At 34.4% G+C, this 20,649-nt stretch overlaps 3 protein-coding genes across 3 annotated transcripts in view; 2 read left to right on the top strand and 1 right to left on the bottom strand.

Moving 5' to 3' along the window:
- The first annotated feature begins 5,208 nt into the window (after window positions 1-5,208).
- Window positions 5,209-7,100, top strand: LOC143531481 (putative magnesium transporter NIPA1). The gene is made up of 7 exons (XM_077026768.1): window positions 5,209-5,278; window positions 5,552-5,642; window positions 5,820-5,980; window positions 6,061-6,188; window positions 6,319-6,456; window positions 6,546-6,638; window positions 6,722-7,100. Exons 1-7 carry the CDS (start codon window positions 5,254-5,256, stop codon window positions 6,926-6,928), a joined length of 843 nt encoding a protein of 280 aa, XP_076882883.1. The 5' UTR covers window positions 5,209-5,253; the 3' UTR covers window positions 6,929-7,100.
- Window positions 7,101-7,821: 721 nt separating this feature from the next.
- The window catches only part of LOC143531540 (putative aldo-keto reductase 5), a 207,848-nt gene continuing 195,020 nt past the window's right edge, over window positions 7,822-20,649 (bottom strand). The window contains exon 4 of the mRNA XM_077026815.1: window positions 7,822-8,166. Coding sequence (XP_076882930.1) covers window positions 7,831-8,166 — 336 coding nt within the window. The 3' untranslated portion in view covers window positions 7,822-7,830. The remainder of the gene's footprint in view (window positions 8,167-20,649) is intronic.
- On the top strand, window positions 10,386-12,637 carry LOC143531543 (glycine-rich RNA-binding protein 4, mitochondrial-like). The gene is made up of 5 exons (XM_077026818.1): window positions 10,386-10,465; window positions 11,627-11,768; window positions 11,853-11,921; window positions 12,015-12,121; window positions 12,311-12,637. The coding sequence occupies exons 2-5, from the start codon at window positions 11,636-11,638 to the stop codon at window positions 12,425-12,427; spliced, it is 426 nt and encodes a 141-aa protein (XP_076882933.1). The 5' UTR covers window positions 10,386-10,465; window positions 11,627-11,635; the 3' UTR covers window positions 12,428-12,637.

The raw sequence follows: 20,649 nt of genomic DNA, 5'->3' as shown, positions 1-20,649 counted from the left end.
GGCAAGAACCGGTTCCTAGTATTTGACCAGGTTTGTTGGGTTTTGGTCGGCTCCGTGTTTTGACCGTGCTTCCATTCCTTGCATACAAGGATTTCAATGAACACAATGTGGTGCTAAATCATATCCCTAATGATCCGGTGCATACTAATTATGCTATGTTTCTGGAAAGATCTTTCACCTTTAAGAAGTCCATGAAGATGCTAAGTTTGTAATCAAAGATACAAAGTAATACCACACTCATTCATTTCATTTGTTAGACACTGTTATGACTTCGAAAGTACATCTGTTGTTAAATATTACCATATATGGTTTTATCTTTGAGATGGTGGCTTATATGTTTTGTATATGTGTCTACTTCTCAGTCTATGTTTTTGTGGAGATATGGTCCTAGACCTTAGATATGACTTTTGCTTATTATATTATGTGTTGTATTTATTATATTATTATGGTCTACTAACAAGGCCCAATGGGCAGGGGGTTTGTGGATGTAACCCCTAACTGGGCTTGGTCTAATACGGTTAGGGTTTCATGATGGTGACCATGGTTCCCTATATAAGGGGTTTTCATTTCCATTTGATGGGACTCTCGTCCTCCATGTGAATAAGAGAAAACTCTTAACCGTCACCTCCACTCCCCCATCCCCCCACACTTCCATGGCAGATCTTGAGCAAACCGGAGAAGAAGATCGAAGTGTGGGTTCATTCATCTTGAAGACTAGAGAACATTCTTTCAACCCGACACGTGCTGGATCCATGTCTCTTCATTGGCCCCATCCGTGGGATAACGTTAGCCGTCGTCCAAATATATAGGCACGGGCACGGTGGATGCCAAGAGTCCCTTCAAATGAGAGATAAATACATCTTATATAGGGAACCCCATGTCCACCATCATGAAACCCTAACCCTATTAAGCCAAGCCGACTAGGGGTTACATCCACAAACCCCCCGCCCATTAGGCCTTGGTTAGTAGATCATAATAATGTAATAAATAAAACATATAATATAATAAGTAAAAGTCATATCCGGGGTCTAAGACCATACCTCCACAAAAACATAGACTGAGAACCAGATACATATACAAAACTCATAAGCCACCATCTCAAAGATAATACCATATGTGGTAATATTTAACAACAAATGTACTTTCGAAGTCATAACAGTGTCTAACAAATGAAATGAATGAGTGTGGTATTACTTTGTATCTTTGATTACAAACTTAGCAACTTCATGGACTCCTTAAAGGTGAAAGATCTTCCCAGAAACATAGCATAATTAGTATGCACCAGGTTATTAGGGATATGATTTAGCACCATATTGTTTTCATCAAAATTTGTGTCAGCAAGAAAGAGAAGCCTGGTTGGTTGTCAGCATACGAACAGAAACGTCTTGCACATGTATGCTGTATATATTGATAAAGGAGTGTGTTGGGTCAATTTGCCACACGGTGTAAAGTTGTGGTGCAGATTGTTGAATAACCGAGAGGGACCCATTTAGGTTTGTTAAGGTGAGAGCAGCGACACAGTTGCGTGCTAAGACGTTGGGAAAGGGAACTTCTCAACGCGTCTTGGTAGCCAAATCAAACTTGATTAGTGATCAGCATCATTAAGTGTAAGTCAGCAACAATGTATTCCTTATAGGTTATGAAGTATATGTTTTTGTCAATGGCTATTTGATTGAACGTGAGCGTGATATTGTGACAGGAAGGAGCTTGAGCAACCACATTTCTCCACGTTCCCGACTTGTGGTGCAGATTGTAGCCAAATCAAACTTGATTAGTGATCAGCATCATTAAGTGTAAGTCAGCAACAATGTATTCCTTATAGGTTATGAAGTATATGTTTTTGTCAATGGCTGTTTGATTGAACGTGAGCGTGATATTGTGACAGGAAGGAGCTTGAGCAACCACATTTCTCCACGTTCCCGACTTGAGGCTATAGATCTGAATCTTCCATCGGGCGGTAGTGACGGGGACATTATCAATCATGACCAATCTCGGGTCATTAGTATCGGAATGCACCCCAAAACCAATGGGACTAATGATCTCAACTACACAATGCATTTTCTCTGACATTGGGCTTATTGTTAAATATATATTTTTTGTTGTGTATTGTTAATAAAATAAGATGTAAAGATGACACAAACATAAAGTTTAATATTAAAACAATACATGAATGCAAGAAGTTGACTAACAAGATGTGACAAGTCTATATATTTCAAATTTGTAAATGCTTACACATCAATATCATCAGTGACAACAACCCCAAATGTCACGCCCAACACCTTCACGTTTTTACCCATTATTGCAAACCATAAGACATAATTAAAAACATATGATCATTTATTAATATTTATCAGTTTACTAAAATTTTACAAATAAAAGAGCTCGCCCGCGTCTAATGCCATTGTGATGTTGAAGTATTAAAAGTTTGAATACAAAAAAAGTTGATTATGAGTTCATTGAAACATTGGTTTTCGTTGAAGTGCTTGATATATAATTGCATAATAAATCAAATGAAAAGACTTGGATATGAAAACTTACAATGATGAAGTTGATACACTTGATATAATCCAGAACATATTGATCAATTTCAATAGTAATATTCTCAAATAAAATTGCATGCATACATATATATATATATATAAAAGCGGATTATAGAAGATTTTGTAAAAACAATTGGGATTTTATTATCTTAAATACATATTAGGTTGATAAGCTATTAATGTCACAAATCCATTAAACTCTATTTTTTTTCTTTTGTGATTTAAATATGTTTTTACATAATATTTTTTAAATTAGAAAATATATGTATACATGTTTTTATTATTAACAAAAGAAAAGAAGTTGATTATGAATCCATTGGAACATTGATTTTCGTTGAAATGTATGATATATAATTGCATAATAAATCAAAAGAAATTACTTGGATATGAAAACTTATAATAATAAAGGTGTGATACATTTGATATAATCCAGGACACAATATGTATACATATTTTTATTGTTTTGTTATAATATATATATTTAGAAAAATTAAGATACCGAAGAATGTGATTTAATTTTTAAATGAAAACGTAATATAAGAAATCGTATATTATTATTATTATTGGTACATTCTTTTTTATATTATTACACATAACATTATTATATATTATAAATTAAATTTAATTTAGTTAAATATTTCAATTCTATTTTTAGTTTTATATTTTCTCATCTAAATTACAATAAATTAATATTATTTGTTTTATTTAGAATTTTCAAATTTTAGAATAAATAATCTCTATGTATATGAAAAGATATTAGAAATTTGAGTAAGAAAAATTAGCTAAAAATGAAAATATAAGACCGTCACGTAATCATTATTATTTTATTTTATTTTATTAATATAAGTAGATAGATAGATAAATAAGACTTCATCTTCCATCTTTAATATTTAGAGTACTTTATTCATCTGATATGTATTTTAGATATTTTTTACTAATTATATTATAATCATTATAAATAACCTATTTTTGTTAAAGTTATCAATAAATAAATTGCTAAATGTTTTTATTCATAAAAATGGTTTCTGCAGTTTCGTATATTCCTTTTTATTCTTCATAAAATACAAAAATCATTTAATGCACATTTAAATAATTAATATTTTAATGGGTAAAAATGGAATTTCGGCGGGATACAAGCAAATATAAGCTGTGGTTCGAATTAATTTATATTTTTTATTATTATTATATTATTATTATAATAATATAATATTATTCATGATTTAGTTCGTGTTTTCAGGCTCACATAAACAGAAAATTGGGTTCTTTCGCCTCCAATTACAAGAGAGAGTGATAGATATACAAACATATATATATATCTACATACATACATCACAATCTTGATTCTTGTATGTATGCATGATATTTTCTATACCCATAAAATTAACAAATGGCCTTTAAATGAAAGTTACAATTTCATTTCATGGTAGAAACATAGATATTACATCAACATAGCAGGTAGGCGGGCAACAAGCTGCGCCGCCACCCCTTTCTGAATTGCAAACCCTAACCTGCTAAAGACATACCCCTGCCCCTTTGGAGTCGACACATTGCTATGCACAACCCGTTGGACCCTGGTTAAGAAACGGATAGCTTCCGGTGCCAAGGAGCCAAAGGTATCAAAAGCCAGAGGGACAAAAACATGTTGGTTCTCTTCGCAGGCTTTAGCATGTTTCTCCACCTTCTTCGTTTCAACCCTTTTCATTGCTTGCCCCGCTATAAACCCATTATCCCTCAAACCAGCTAAAGGAGATACCCCTGTGGGGTCAACACAAGCGTGTTTTCCTCCGGCCCAACCAAAGACGAGCAAATCTGCCGGTCGTAGAGTGGATCTCCCTTCCGTGGGGTCTGTAAGGAAGTTTACGGGGGCTTCCTTTTTAGCTGATATCCCAGCTCGCCTTAAGATGTCCCAAAGAACGTCCCGCACCCAATCATGTCGGTATTTGAACCCAGGCATCTCCTTGCAATGAACCGCATGCTCTCCGAATTTATCCAGGCAAGCCTTACGGCATATCGGACATGTTTCGTCTTCTGGGTACATTGTGACAATCAAACGGTACTTAAGAATGGCCCTATACTCGACCGCAGACATGCTTTGGCCTAAGCCATCAATAGGGATAACGGTCAGAAAATCTTGGGCATGAGGACCTTGTAAGCATTCAATAACCGCCTTCTGTCGGGGGGACAATTCAAAAACTTCTCCCAGGCTCTGAGCGATTTTGCCAAAAAGGGCATTCGCCAAAGTTTTTTGAGGCTTTGGTGGGGCGGTGTCCTTATTAGAGAAACCGCCAATGTCAAAGTCTGGGAGAGCGCCAATTTTAGTGCGCATCAAGACGGGATCTTTTTGATTATCGGTTATGTTGTTTTTTTGTTGATCATGAATCATTGTCAATGTAAAGTCCTAGTTTAATCTTATAGACTAGATCAATAACAATACCATACATGTTTGAGAGTAATACTGTAACAGTAGCACTCATTATTGATCGAGTCGCATGCTTCGGTTAATATTTTTAAATAACACATATATGCATACAAGCTACTTTATTATTCATGATTTGCTGAATGTTCCTTGTTTAATTGCTAATATTTGCGTTAGTTTGTCCCAATAAATGTTGTTTTAGATGACACTGAAGAACAAAATTTATTTTCTATAAAGAAATTTATATGTCGGGAATGTGTTTCAGGTTCAGGAGGTCACTCATACTTGAAGCAACCTATGTGGTGGGCAGGGATGGTGAGCAGTAAGTTCCAATCACCTCTCATTATTTCTTATACGTGTTTATATAAACCAAATTTTCACAAAGGATATCGCTTTTTAAAAGTCGAATGACAGCATGACACTGCTATGCTGACCTCATACGATCTAAAAAAAGGTTGTGATTTGATCCGTTTACTTCGGTTATGTTTTATCTATAATAGGTCAAATGGCTAAAAATTCACGAACATATCTTAAATACAAGGGTAAAAGTGACATTTAACTTGTTCTTTACTTTAAAATTTCGATGTTTTTGCAGTGATTTTGGGCGAAGTAGCGAATTTTGCAGCGTATGCGTTTGCTCCCGCCATTCTTGTTACCCCTTTGGGAGCTCTAAGTATAATAGTCAGGTAGTACACTATATATTTCTTACAAAGATTTTATTTAATATAAGAGTTTTTGTATTTATTTGTAAAAAAAAATGCGCCCCCCTGCAATTTGGGATCAAGGGTATTGTTAAATACCTTATAAAAAGACTATATTTGATGCAAAGGTGTAGTCTTTTTATGTTTTTATAATTTGTGCAGTGCAGTATTAGCTCATTATTTTTTGGATGAAAGGCTGCATATTTTCGGTGTAGTTGGTTGCATACCCTGCTTAGTGGGATCAACGACAATCGTGTTACATGCACCTCACGAGACTCAAGTTAGTTCAGTTAAAGAAGTTTGGTACTTTGCAACCGAGCCAGGTCTGTTTTATTTATCTGACCATTATAAAACACAAATTATGATTAGCTAGTGTTAATGAAGATTTATATGATGTTAACAGCGTTTATGGTCTATGCTTGCATTGTATTGATTGTTGTCGGTGTACTCATTTACCGTTACGTGCCACTCTATGGGCAAACTCATCTAATCGTATATGTTGGAATTTGCTCTCTCATGGGTTCGTTAATGGTTTGTCATCTTTTATTTATCTGTTATATTTTCATTAATTTTTATTTTTATTTTTTTACTTTTATTTATTAATTTTTTTTATTTTTTTTTAATTTTTATCGTATTATTATGATTTTGTTGTGAAATGTAGGTTATGTGTGTGAAAGCAGTGGGAATCGCTATTAAGCTATCGTTTACCGAAAGTAACCAGTTTAAATATTTCCAAACATGGTTTTTCACCTTGCTACTTGTCGGTTTTTGTGTCATGCAACTCAACTATTTGAACAAGGTATGTTATGTTACGCATACATAAATAAAAGTTTAAAATCGTTACTATCGCTGCAATAATATTCATAAGTTTGGAATGAATATTTGCAGGCATTGGATACCTTCAATATTAATGTGGTTTCTCCAGTATACTATGTCTTGTTTACAAGCCTCACTATCCTAGCTAGTATTATCATGTTCAAGGTGAGTCAGTCTCGTTGACTGAAAGTTTTAATATTTAAAAAAAAATAATGTCATATGATTTGTGGTGTTTGGCATAATTACAGGACTGGGATGATCAAAGTGCGTCGCAAATTGCAACAGAAATATGCGGCTTTGTGACGATTCTTTGTGGGACATTTCTTCTTCATAAGACCAAGGATATGGGAATCCCAACTGCGGGCCCACCTGCATCTCCAAACGCATGTGTGGACCCAGATTCTCGTCATATGGAACTGCGACATGTCAGCGTTTGCGATAGTGATAGAAGATAGATGAGATGATAGTCGTGAGCAGTGGTAGAGCCAGAGGAAATAGTGTACATTTTCTTTTTGGAGTTTGACATTATTTAGTTATGATCATATACTAAGTATTACTCTAATTTGATTATTATTTTGTTATAGTTTCTTTTATTTTTTTTAATAATCAAAATTTTAAATTATATAGTCAAGTGTTTACATGTGGTCATAATTTCAAATTCATATATAACACACATCTAGTTTTTTCACATGTAAACTCAAATATGAATGTTTACTTTACATGTGACTTTGTACATCACATGTGGATTGAGTTACATGTGAATTCAACCTTATTCTTTTCATGATCAACATAACCCAATGTCTAATGCATTTGATTAAATGGTAATTGATTAGACTATGAGGTGTGAAACCTGTCACGTAGACGCCACCTCATTTCCATACAAAGCATGTGGGGCATGGCTCCACTTTCACGAATGTGACACGTCATCAATAATTTTATAGTTAAAAAGTAAAAAAATACAATAAAAACTAGACTTACTCGTGAAATGTGGCGATGTATCCGCTAAATCTTCCTTGAGCAATTTACCTCTCTCCTTACGATGCGTTTTTTTATTAAATAAGTTAAAGCTGAATTGATAAAACTCACGTCTTTTTTGGTGTTAGTTAATACTTTGACATGGAATTGCATATTAATACGACCACCACAATGGTGTAGATAAACACCACCTAAAATTGTGACATACGAAACTTCGAAAACCCTAAAGATCAACTACAATGGGGTTGATAAACATCAATTTTAAACCAACTTATAATCACAATAAGTATAAACTTAAGTATTCACATTTAATATAACAAGTTCTTTTGGGGTATAAAGTTATGTTTTCACAATATAACTAGTTTTTTGAACATAACATAACTTATAGCTTGGCTTTCCAAGTAGACAATGGAGGAGTCTCTGAATTTATAAAAGTCATATGCATGACTGCATGTCTTTCCCCCCTCACAACTTCACTCGAAGCGAACGATTTAAGTTTTGTCATCTCCTCGGTTGTTAGCTTAACGGATAGCGCCCCAATGTTTTGGTTAAAGTTTTCAACCTTCGTGGTCCCTGGTATCGGAACCACATCCGTTCCTTGGTGGTGCACCCAAGCTAACGCTAGTTGAGCCGCGGTGCACCCTTTCCTTGTAGCCATCTCGTTCACTCGCTCGAATATAGTCTTGTTGTGATCCACATTTTGAAACCTTGGCATTCTCTGCAATAACAAGTAATTATATTTCCATTTGACTAAACTTTCAAAATATTCGATTTGGGACAGATTTTCGCGTCAGACATGTAAGCCTGCCCCAATACGCGCTTAACCCACCGCTCAATGTGTAATCAGCTCTGCACACGTAGCCTGTGCCTGATACGAGCGTTCAGGCATCGCGTACGCACACGACGCCCGTACCGGCACTGGTTATGCATCCATTGCCAGGTTCTGTGCGCACCAGCGCATGCTAGTAAAGGAATGAACGTTAACAGCCGATTAGTGGGACTCTTTAAACCCATTCCGACCCGAACTGCATAAAAAAGGCTAAAAATTGGATTCTGATCTACAGTGTTTAGTTCTGCATTCTCGCATTTCTTAGAAACGACCCTTTCTGACCCGAACAAAAATGTGAGTGAGTGAAGTTAGGTAGTTTGTATTTCAAAACCCTTCAAACCATTAAAGATGTTCTTATAAAGCCATTTTAAGTATTTTCACAATATCCCCTTCTACCTTATAAAGTAGTCTAAGAACAGAATAAATAATAAACCCTTTATTATTTGGTTCAAAATAAAAACCTTAGATGTTACATGGTTATTCCATGAACATGGAACATGTCATGCACGAAGTTCTAATATATGTATATACAGGATGATGATTTAATTAAGAACCCTCAAATGTAGAAACCAATATTTAATGATCATGCTCATTTTCTTCTTCTAATCATAAGTACTAATCATCTAGTGAAACATATGTAGTTGTTATAGAACTAACTGTTTTGTTGTGCAATTAATTAGATATTTACTACATAATCTTTACCGCGCGGGGCGCGTGGTGATCTTCATTAGGGATGAGCATGGGATGGTACCGGTACCGACCGGTACCGATCCCGAATTTCCCGATCCCGAAAATTGATAATTCTTGGTACCGGTACCAGGATAGTACCGGTACCGAGGGTAAAAAATCGGGAAATACCGGTACCGTACCGTACCGATCCCGAAATTTAAAACTTTGGTACCGATTCGGTACCGACGGTACCAAATCGGTACCGATTTCGGTATCGATACCGGTACCGATTTTGCTCATCCCTAATCTTCGTGCACTATGCCGCTGAACCTAGTTGCTTCTTTAAGTCAATTAGTTTTGTTTTCCTACTATATCCTTCGTTACACTTATAATTCTAAACTCCTACCGCTTCTTTTAGAGTCGTGTCACTAAAACGATGATATTAATCTAAAACATGTTGTATCGTGTAATTCGCTTTATAAACATGTGTGTTATGTACGGCTTGTTTAACACGTTTAGACTTGATTTGTCAACCCTTACACCTTCGTATAATGTGTTCACACACTAATGAAGATAATCTTGCTACATAGACACCATATTCCAAACTTTTGAGTTTATGGTATAAATTATTTAAATATTAATGTTTTATATTTGAAAATTACTTTTGATGAATTTTAATGATTATGTTAGGTCTAATATAAAGATCTTAAAAGTGTAATACAATGATGATACATATAGGTAAAAAAGAATATTATCGTTATAAACAATTTTATAAGATCATTATACATGTATACATGTATAAATATAAGCTGTTTAACGCGTATGGTCTGAACGCTCTGTTTGTTATGTCACGGAACAACTAGGTTCCAAAGAAAGTGAATATTTCCGACTGAAAAGTGGAGATTGATAGATCGACAACCAAAGAGGCTCTCACGTTTCGTTTCATTCAAGTGGATTCGGGTTCTTTTTGCAATGTATGTGATGCTTACCTAGAATACTCTTATAATCTCCTTACCTCGTGCTTTCTCGCTAACTCGGCCTGGAACACGGTGAGTTCGTGGTGTCAGATACCGCCTATCTTCGCATTTTCGGTTCGTGATCTTCTCAACTTAGACAACTCAACCACGCTCGATAATAAAAAAAGTATTCTAAGGAGTAATTAATCTTAATAACTTATTGGTGTATTTGAAATACGAGAATCAAAACTACCTTCAACGTGAAAATGACTTCGGTTAACGACGTGGTGGAGAACATCAAGACTTTGACTTATCTTTGGATTAAAAACATGTCGTCTTTTAAGTCTTTGGTATTAAAAGATTAGTGCAACTTCTCATTTTAATCTACCCGTTAAAAAAAGGGATTTTTAATTTAAAAAAACGTGATACAACTTTAGAAGCGAATGGTACACATTTCATTAACACTAACCTGAAACGTCAGTGTATATATACTGACAGATAGATATTTTAGTCGTCATAATCATAAATCATAAATCATAAACCCTAGCCGCTTGAACCTTAAGGTATATGAGATATTCATATTATTCAATCTTATTTGGTAGTTAATGTTCTATGTTAAGCATCTGTATTGATTGTGGCTTAATTAATTGTTTAGTATTTGTGCATTTCACCATAATTGTGATTTTGTGCATTTTAAGTTGCTGCTGATTGTGTGATTTGTATAACTGCGAGCTACTCGAGATAGGATCGATAAAAAAAAGCTTGTTTAGTTATAGAGCTTCGTGTAGTTTTTAGTTTTACCTATTGGTTTAAGGTACTAGTACTACACTAGGTCGAGCTAAGCTTAGGCTTGTTTAATTGTTAAATAGTAAATTAATTAAAAATGTTTATAAATAGTAAATGTTTATAAATTAATTGACAAATAGCAAATGTTTATAAATTAATCGATAAAAAATGCTTGTTTAATTAGTTATAAATTAATTGATAAATAGTAAATGTATATAAGCTAAAAATGTTTATAAATTAATTGATAATTTAATTAATTAATTATATAAGCTTAGGCTTGTCTAATGTTTATAAATTAATTGATAAACATACGAGTCCGAGTCCGAGTTTGAAAAAAAAGACTTATGAGGCGAGCTCGGGCTTTTAAAAAGAAGCTCTAAACAAGTGGGGGCTTGAACTCGAGCTCTTGTCAGTCAAAACGAGCTGAGTTCTACTAGTTCGGCTCGGCTTGTTTACACCTCTAGTGTCTGCTTTTTGAAGCCACATTAGGATCGAATCATAGTTTTGTACATATTACTGTCTATACAAAGTATCTATTTTGATTGTAGCTTAATTGTTAACTTTTAAGTCAAGGTTTGTGTGTTTCGTCTTTATTGGTCTTTGTATTCATGGTGCACGTCATATTCTGCAAACAATTTTATTTTAAAAGTTTAATTTTTTGTTATTGAAATGTTGATAGTGTACAAATTACTGTCTATATTGTAGCTTAACTATTAATCTTATAGTTAAGGATTCGTGCATTTCACTCTGATTGTAGCTTAACTGTTAACTTTTTATTTCTAAGGATTTATGCAGTTGCATGTAACTTGATAGTGTGATTTGCATCTGACGTCTTTTTAGGCGTTATTCAATGATCATTGCATTGTGTGTGTCTGCCTTTTGACACTAGATTTGGGTCAAGTTGTTTATATAACTAATTGTTTTGAATCATTATGCAGGTTTTTATAATGGCTTTCTACAACAAAATTGGTAGCCTCATGAGGCAAAGCATCTCTCAGAAATGTGTCTCAACTGGGCAAGTAACCGGACCGTCGATGTACAATGCTGTTCGCTGCATGTCCTCAAAGCTGTTTATCGGTGGTATGTTATTGTTATCTGCATAATGGTCACGGACTAATTTTTGTAAATGTGATGGTAAATTCTAATTACTTGTGAATGTTGCAGGCCTTTCTTACCAGACTGATGATTGCTCGTTGAAGGAAGCATTTTCTGGTTTTGGGGACGTTACTGAAGGTAAGATAGTCTATACTTTGTGTCAGTGTGCAAAGTTCAAGTCTGGTTATTACAGGTTATAAACTTAGAGTTTGATATGATTTTTTGATCTAGCGAGAGTTATTACCGACAGAGAGACTGGGAGGTCTAGGGGATTTGGTTTTGTGAACTACTCGTGTGATGACTCGGCAAACGAGGCTATGAAAGCGATGGATGGGCAGGTTAGAAACTAAATTCTTTTTTCACGAAATACTAGTCGGTTTTAGGTAGTCTTTGGTTTATGGGTTTAAGTTTTAAACTAAACAAAAGACTTGGGTTCACGACTTTACGGTTTAGAAGTCTACTTCTATTTGAATGCCCCCTTTATTTAAAGTCCAATTCTTAACATTTTAATTGCATTTTTGTTTTAGGAACTCAATGGTCGAAACATTCGTGTTAGTCTTGCCAATGAACGTGCTCCTCGTGCTGGCGGTGAAGGCGGTTTTAACCGTGGTGGTGGTGGTGGTTATAACCGTGAACGGTACTAAGTACACCATGCTTTTAGTCAATAACAGATGTTTGTTATCCGGTACTAAGTACAACATGCTTTCTTGTCGATAACAAATTATCGTACGACATGTTTTTTAGTTGAGATACCTTTTACCAAGCATGCCATGCTTGTTAGTTAGGATGATCAGTTTTGTTTTTTTTGGGACCAGATAGCATTGTGCCATGTGATGTTCTAATCATTTGTATACAAGTTTTCTAAATTACAATATGTGGTGCTTGTATGGCATGTTTAACATGACTAGTAAATCCGAATAATATGCATTCAACTAATTTTTTCACGTACGTTTTTAATCGTGTCATAACGTATTGACTAGTTATCTCAAATGCCAGCACGATAAAGCTAGTGTCGTGTTAACAGATGGTTTCTTAATATTATTGTCTAAAAACAAATAAACAATAACGAAGGATGGGTGCAATGTTGGCATTAAATCACTAATGCAGTAGGTCCTTGTCATGTTATGCTCTAATGATTCGTAAACGGTTTCTCTAGTCGCATTACTTTGTGTTTGTGAGAAGTGAGGGTAGGGCAAGCGATATGTCCCGTTTGCTAAAATGGGTCATGTTTAACATGGCTGGGGAATACGGGTACACTACATGTTTAGCTAAACATATCATTGACATGATAAAGTAAAAGTTACACAACATTGACATGTTTAACATGATATTCGTTAACATGATATTAGTTAAGTGGGTTGGTGGCATTGGCATACTTTTAACATGTTTCAAAGTAACAACTTCAATAGCATGAATGAACGTATACGTTTAACTTAAAACGTCTATTTCGACTTTTTAAATTAAAAGTTACTAAATGTTTACATGGTAAAGTAAAAGTTATTAAAATTATAAACTGTCGTTTTGATAAACATGTTATGACATGTCTTTGATAACTATTTCTTTGACACACATATTTATTCTTGGTCGTTGATCAAATCTTATGGGGTCAAAATTAAAACCTTAACTGGTTCGAGTTGAAAGAGGTTCGGTATGGTCAACAAAAGTCAAAATTGATTTATGATCAGTTTCGGTTCGGGTTAAAACCTGTTTCATGACGAGGTTACAATTGGTTTTTAACCGGTTTTCGACTGCTTTCGGCTATTTTTGACTGGTTTCAGTTCGGTTAACCGGTTTCGTTGGAGAATTACTAACCAGTTCCGAACCTACAGTTTCAATCGGTTCCAAACTGGCTTCTACATAATCGGTTTTAAACCGGTCTGATTCGATTAACCAATATTTTTGCCCACCTCTACATGTGATTACCAGTTTATATTAGAACATATAGTTAAAAAAACTTCAGTAAGCTTAAAAATTTATATAATCTCTCAAAAAACAATTATAAATGTGTTAACATCTAATTGGTGAGAAAAAACTTTTGACCGTCCTTGCCCAAGGACTAAACACAAGAACCTTGAGCGTTGTACATTAATCCAACCTGTCATGCCATGGTAAGCGACTTAACAATAACATTTTTGAATCTATTTTTAATTGTTTCTTAACGAATGTTATACATAGACACCACCCACATTGTGTTTGTATAACGCGTGACTGACACACGTACAAAAAAAGCAAAGTCGTAACTTTTTGCAGGTTATACGGCTTGTATAGGTCTAAAACGTTGTCCGGATAACCACATTAATGGTATGTTACCAATCTCATTAACTTCATGAAGTATGTTGGGCAAACAATGACACGAGACATATTTTAGATATTCTAGTAAGTAAATAACCTAAACAAGCATTCCAATAATTACTTCAAAAAATTATTTGTATATCACTATAATTATGTATTATATGCTAAAATTTATGTTTTTGATTTGAGTTTTCTAACTATATATTTCTTTGATACATGTTTCTTCTATATACTAGTTTATATTAGAACACAAATAGTTTAAAAAAGTTTAGTAAGCTTATATTAAATAACCTCTTAAAAAACACTACAATTACATGTGTTAACATATAAGTGTTGAGAACATTACTTTTGACTGTCCTTGCCCAAGGTCGAAACACAAGAATCCTAAAATAATGGAGTAACATGTCATAAAAAGCGACTTGACAAGAACTGTTTCTTTTTTTAACCTTACTTTTTATTGTTTTAGATGCTTGTACAAGACTATACAACCTACATAAAGACAATGCGTGCCTGACATATATACAGAAGTCGCAGCTTTTTGTGGCTATACTATACCACTCGTATATGGACAAAAAATCTCTTATATGCATGAGGTGTATAGGCACAATTTGTTTTTTTTAAGATCCCGTTGTAAATCAATCAAACTTTTAAAAGAAAAAAATTTAAGTAATAATATCCTACACAATTATAAAATAAATAATTTATAAAAAATACGCCCAATTAAAAGTGCATGTTTCGGCTCATACTAATTAAACAATTTATGAAAAACATGAGTAGTGTTTCGAGGTACTGGTCTTCTGAAAGTCGTTTTCTAAAGGTCGATAACTCGAAATGCTACAAATGTTCGTAGATTGTTCAATTAGTATGTAGCAAAATATGTATTTTTAAATATGTGTATTTTTATTTATAAATTATGTGTTTTTGTTTTATTGTAATGTCAGAAGTTATTTCTTAAATTTTGTGTTATTTTATTTTGAAGTTTTAATTAATTAACCAGTTTTTTTAAGGTATTAAATGGTGTTAGGATTCCGACCATCGTATCCAAATATCGTATGTCTTTTCCAAAAACCAGTTATGACATGTGTCATATACTTATGAACATGACAATTTTGTGGCCCTATTGCTATTTTCCTAAAACTTTTTTGTAGCCATATACATTGGTGTAAATGAATCGAGCTAGTAGAATCAAACAGAGCCCAACAAGTGAGGTCAAACTCAAGTATATTGATAAGTTTGTTACTATTATATAATGAGATTTATAGCAGATTTCTACATACATGATATATTTTCATTTTCATGAGTATGATTTTGATTTGTTAAAACTTTATATGTTTGGATTCCCAAATACATTTAATACTATTCACTATTCCACCCGGTCTTGGGTGAACGAGAACTAGTTCATCACCAACATGCCGGGGCGGCCCGTGGGCCATTTAAAACAAGGTACGGCCTTGGGTCCCTAACTTGTTAAGGCCTCCAACCAAAACATGTTTAATATAAATGAGTTTTCATTATTGAGCAGTTGGGTCACCATATTGAAAAGAAGAAAACCTCATTTCCATTAATTGATCCCCCGTCCAAGTTTTTATGGCATTTAACATTAAAAAAAAGAGGCATGGTACAGACCCCAACGTTTTAGTTCGCTTTAGGTTTCCAAGAACACAGAGACGGCCCTGCCAACATGCTTAACTCCTAGGGCTTTAGGGATTGAATACTCTTACTCTGTTGACCAAAAAATTATTACGACGTTAATATGTACAAACTAGTTCGATAATCAGTGACTCACACTTCGTAATAAAAAAATAATTAGATCATTCACATCTAGTTGACTATTTATTTCTCTCTCTAAAGTTAAATAGAAAAACATATTCTTCGTAAAACCTTCCACGTCTCTGTATTTTACATCTTCACACACACTTAATTTATTAAGGTTATATTTAACCATATCTTAATAAAATACAAAAAAGAAAAGTAGTAACATGTCCGTGGCCATTTGCATTAATGATAAAATGTCACATAAAACCGTTAATAGGCCTCATGTTTATCCTATAAAAGATGCATTGCAATGTTGAAAATATTATGGCATATTATGGCATAAATGCTAAGATCCTTGCTATTTAGCAACTCTGAATTGATGACTTTTGAAAGTGATTCTAAGATTTTGAATATCAATTCTAGAAGTAATTAAACAACAAACAAAAAAAAAATCAATCTTGTAATAATGGTGGTTGGCTTCTTATGCTATGAACATGGATTTATGATTGTTTATGCTTTAAATTTGTTTTATACATTGCTTAAATCAACTAATTAACACTAGATCACAAGTTTTGTTGTGCAATAAATGTAACAGAATTTTTGGTTTCTTGGATAATCCCATTTTATTTTGCTTGTTTTTCGGGTTTGGTTTTTCCATCACACCTCTCGAATTTAATTTGCCTCGCAATCTGGCATGATCTGATGTAGGATCACCCATGTTATTGTCCTTTTAAAGATTAGGACGACGAGAGAGATCTCCTCTGAAAACAACAATGAAAAACATTGACATTTATAAGCAAATCCAACATGCTTCACTCACACGAACTAAAATAAAGAGAAAAAAGTAAACTCATAAATCAATGTGACAGGTTCTGTTTTAAGACTGCATTTTGTTGAATTGGGCACCTCCTAAATGTGGAATACAACAATTTTGTAATAATGGTAATGTATTATTTGCAAACAAAACAATTGCTTGGCCTTGGATGAGTTATATACGCATTTTTTTTTTCACTTTTCCCGCTAGAAATTTGAATGGCCCCTCACTTTTATTACACACATTTGGAAGGAAATTGATGGCTTAAAAAAGAGCCGTTATGTGGTAGCCGTGTTGCTACACACACCATTATTAGCATATTTGAATTATCATTGACAGAATTACAAATTTTGTCCTTTAAAAAAAGCCAAATTACGGTTCGTGTCCTTTTCTAAGTTTCCTTGCAGGCGGTGTACTTTAAACTTTTTTTTTCTACACGTTATGTCCTTTACGCTAACTGGGTTAGAAAAACTCAGTTAAATGCCCTCACGTGAGGTGCATGTGAGGGCATATTAGTCTTTTTGCCTACCTGCAACTACTTCTTTCTTCTTCATTTTCACTGCTGCTGCTTCTTCTTCTTCTTCATCACCATACCTCCCACTCTTCTTCTCCATCTTCTTAACCATCTACCCCTTTCTTCTTCAGCCATCACCGTCACTCACCACATCTCACTCACCATCTTCTTCTTCTTTATTTCTCCCTTGTAAACCTTAAACACCATCACCATAACCACAATCCCGTATTTTATCAAACAGTCTTTGCCCACACCACTTGGGCCACTGATAACAATAACCAAAGGCCTTGGATTTGGGGCTAAAGACTCGGAACTGAATGATGAGCCCATGGTGGTTTTCAGTGACCAGTACAGTTCGGTCCGTTCGGCGGATTCCGGCAACGGAATTAGGGCGGCGGGTCGGCGATTGTCGGACATGCTGGAAATTGATTTTAGGGTTTGAAAATTGGGGGTTTTGAAATTGGGTGCGAATTGGGTGAAGACGAGTAAAGGGTTAGTGGATTTTGTGGTGAAGAATAATGGGTTGAGCTTGGAATACGGGATTGTGGTGCACAAGCGTCGAATTAGCATCGGATTTAAACTGGGTTTTGGTGATGGTGATGGTGATGGTGTGGTAGAACATAGAGAGAGAAGTGAGATGAGGCAGCTGGCGGCGATTGGGCGGAGGGTGGTGGTCCAGTGGCGGAAGAGGAGGAGGTGGGCGGAGGAGTAGATGGTTAAGAAGATGGAGAAGAAGATTTAACAGAGGAAGAAGAAGATGGAGAAACAGAAGAAGAAGAAGTTGCAGGTAGGCAAAAAGACAAAAATGCCCTCACATGCGTCTCACGTGAGGGCATTTAACTGACTTTTTCTAACCCAGTTAGCGTAAAGACAAAACTTGTAGGAAAAAAAAGTTTAAAGTACACCGCCTGCAAGGAAACTTAGAAAAGGACACGAACCGGTTTTTGGCTTTTTTTAAAGGGCAAAATTTGTAATTCTGTCTTAATCATTTAGTAAAAACAAATTCGCAGCATGTATGTTACAAAACGTGTTTTACCAATCTACAACCAAGACAATAAGGCTATGTGAGGCTACAAATGTGGGCGAATTGTGACACGTGACGCCCAGTCAGCATGGTGTGAGAATTTGTTTTTTGGGTGTAATGGTGTATGGGCTACAAATTGGGCCCACAGTATCTTTTTTTTTTATTATTTTCTTTTTTATAATTAAACTAATCAAATAAAAACCAATTTCTTCAAATAATTAAATAAAAATGCATTAAAATTAAAAAGAAATACAAAAAAATACATAACTAAAAATATAAAAAAACATATAGCTCGGTTGGCGTACATGTTTAGGTTCGGGTTAGGAAATTGAAACGGATAGCTCGGTTGGTTTAGGTTCATCGGGTTCCATTGTAAGTTCACGTTCGATTGGTTTTGCGAATCATGGTGTTGACCATAAGGAGGGAATGGGTGGTTCGGATTGTTTCTAAGATTCATTTTGTATATACATATATACACACACACAACATATATACATATACATATACATATATATACATATATATATATATCACACACAACATATATACATATACAAATACATATATATACACACACAACACATATACATATACATGTATATATATCACACACACAACATATATACATATACATATATATACAATAGTAATATAATAATATATAATATAATAATAATAATCTTCATCTCTTCCAGGCGACAAAAGAACCCCGCCCCCGCCCCTTTTCGCCCAAAAATCGTCCGGAGGGCGGTGTTCGCGCCCCTTCGCGCCCAAAATTGCCCAAATCCAAGCCCCACTACACATGGCCTAAGACACTAACTAAAGCATACACTCAGTGTATCGATAACATAGCTTTCAGTCAAACATTGCATCAATTACAGAAAGATTAAACTAGCACCATCAATTATATTACTTGGTTATGTCACATGAAGACACTAGAAATTAATAAATTAATCCATAGAAAATCAAATTGTCTTCACCATTACATTACTTCTTTTTTATGTCACGTGAAGACATATTAATAAACTAATCCATAGGAAATCAAATTGTCTTCACCATTACAATTTTCACCATCAAACTTGTCTATTGTTATCAAAATAGAGTTAAAAGTGTTCAAAGTCTCTTATATATACATTATAAATGTAAGTATTATATTGTCGAATTTAGAAAAGAAATGGGGAGGGCACAGTAAAAAATGGAATAGAGTTGAAAGTGCCTTTCTTCTATGTTTACTATCTCTAGTCTCTTTTTTGGTGAAATAATCTTTAATGCATGTCTTTTGTACGTACATGATATTTAATCCTTTTTTTTTCACAATACTAGATGACTTCCATCTAGGTGTGGTTATGCAAAATGGATCAAAGCTTCACAAAGTCACATGCATTCTTTCTAATTTTTTTTTACATAAATTCATGCAAACATGAAAACATGTGTCATGGAATTTGTTATGTAAAATGGATCAAAGCTTCACATGACCGATTATTTTTAGGCTATATGTGGTGCTAGGCTTGTTTAGGTTTCTAGGCATTTATTCTTTTACATGGAGTTTGTGATTATGAATACTTAGGGTTTAGTTTCACGGTTGATATATCCATATGTTTGTAATGGAAATATTAAGAAATTACTATTAGCTGATTTATTTTTAAGCTTACTTTTATATTTAGTCATTATATTGGTTCGTTTACATGAAATTACTTATTAAACATGAAGTATCATTATGCTTCGGACGCGGTTTAGAATCGCTATTCACACACGACTATGTGGGACCCACATATGACACATAAGCATGCCAACTCAATAAATAAACTCCGTGTTAGCACGGACGCTAACGACGTTATTATTCAGTTAACGAGGGAGTGTGATAGAAACAAATAAGGTGAAAGCTGAGAGTGATGTGTAACATATTGTTAGTTCTGAGTGATATGTACCAACCAAACGGTGAAAGTTTGGAGTATTTAAATTCAAACCCTAAATCAAAAGATAAAGCTCCTTAGTTGTGGTTGTGATCAAGACTTTTTGACCATATCTAACATAGGCCCTAATTAGCTATTTTGGGTTGGGATAATTGAATTTAGGCATTCTGGACGCCCCTAATTGTGGTTAAGGTTTCGATTAGTATGGGGTAAAAAATGCGAGAATTGGTAATAATTCACAAGATGCCATTTTTACGTGCAAGTTTTAAACTAAAGTTCGTTACAACTGTGAAGGAGTTACAAAGATGTTTGTAGTGATAGGCAGACTGATGACAATATTGTTAGTGGTAAACGAAGATAATTAACTAATGATACGCCTAGATAGCTAATGTATACGTATGGTGACCCACCATATTACACTTAGGGTTGATCTCTTGAAAGTATAGGAATTTGCAGTGGTATGGAACACGTTTACAAAAGATCGACAAAAGTCTATGCATACAAATATGTTTGATTGAATTTAATGTCAAGGTCATATAGTGTTGAAGGTATCT

Source organism: Bidens hawaiensis, unplaced genomic scaffold, assembly GCF_021521415.1.
Source record: "Bidens hawaiensis isolate Kalapana, Puna unplaced genomic scaffold, B.hawaiensis_p1.1 tig00009190_1, whole genome shotgun sequence".
In the NCBI taxonomy this organism is placed as follows: Eukaryota; Viridiplantae; Streptophyta; class Magnoliopsida; order Asterales; family Asteraceae; genus Bidens; species Bidens hawaiensis.
The sequence above is the reverse complement of the archived record's forward strand: the minus strand, read 5'-3'. Positions and strand labels throughout refer to the sequence as shown.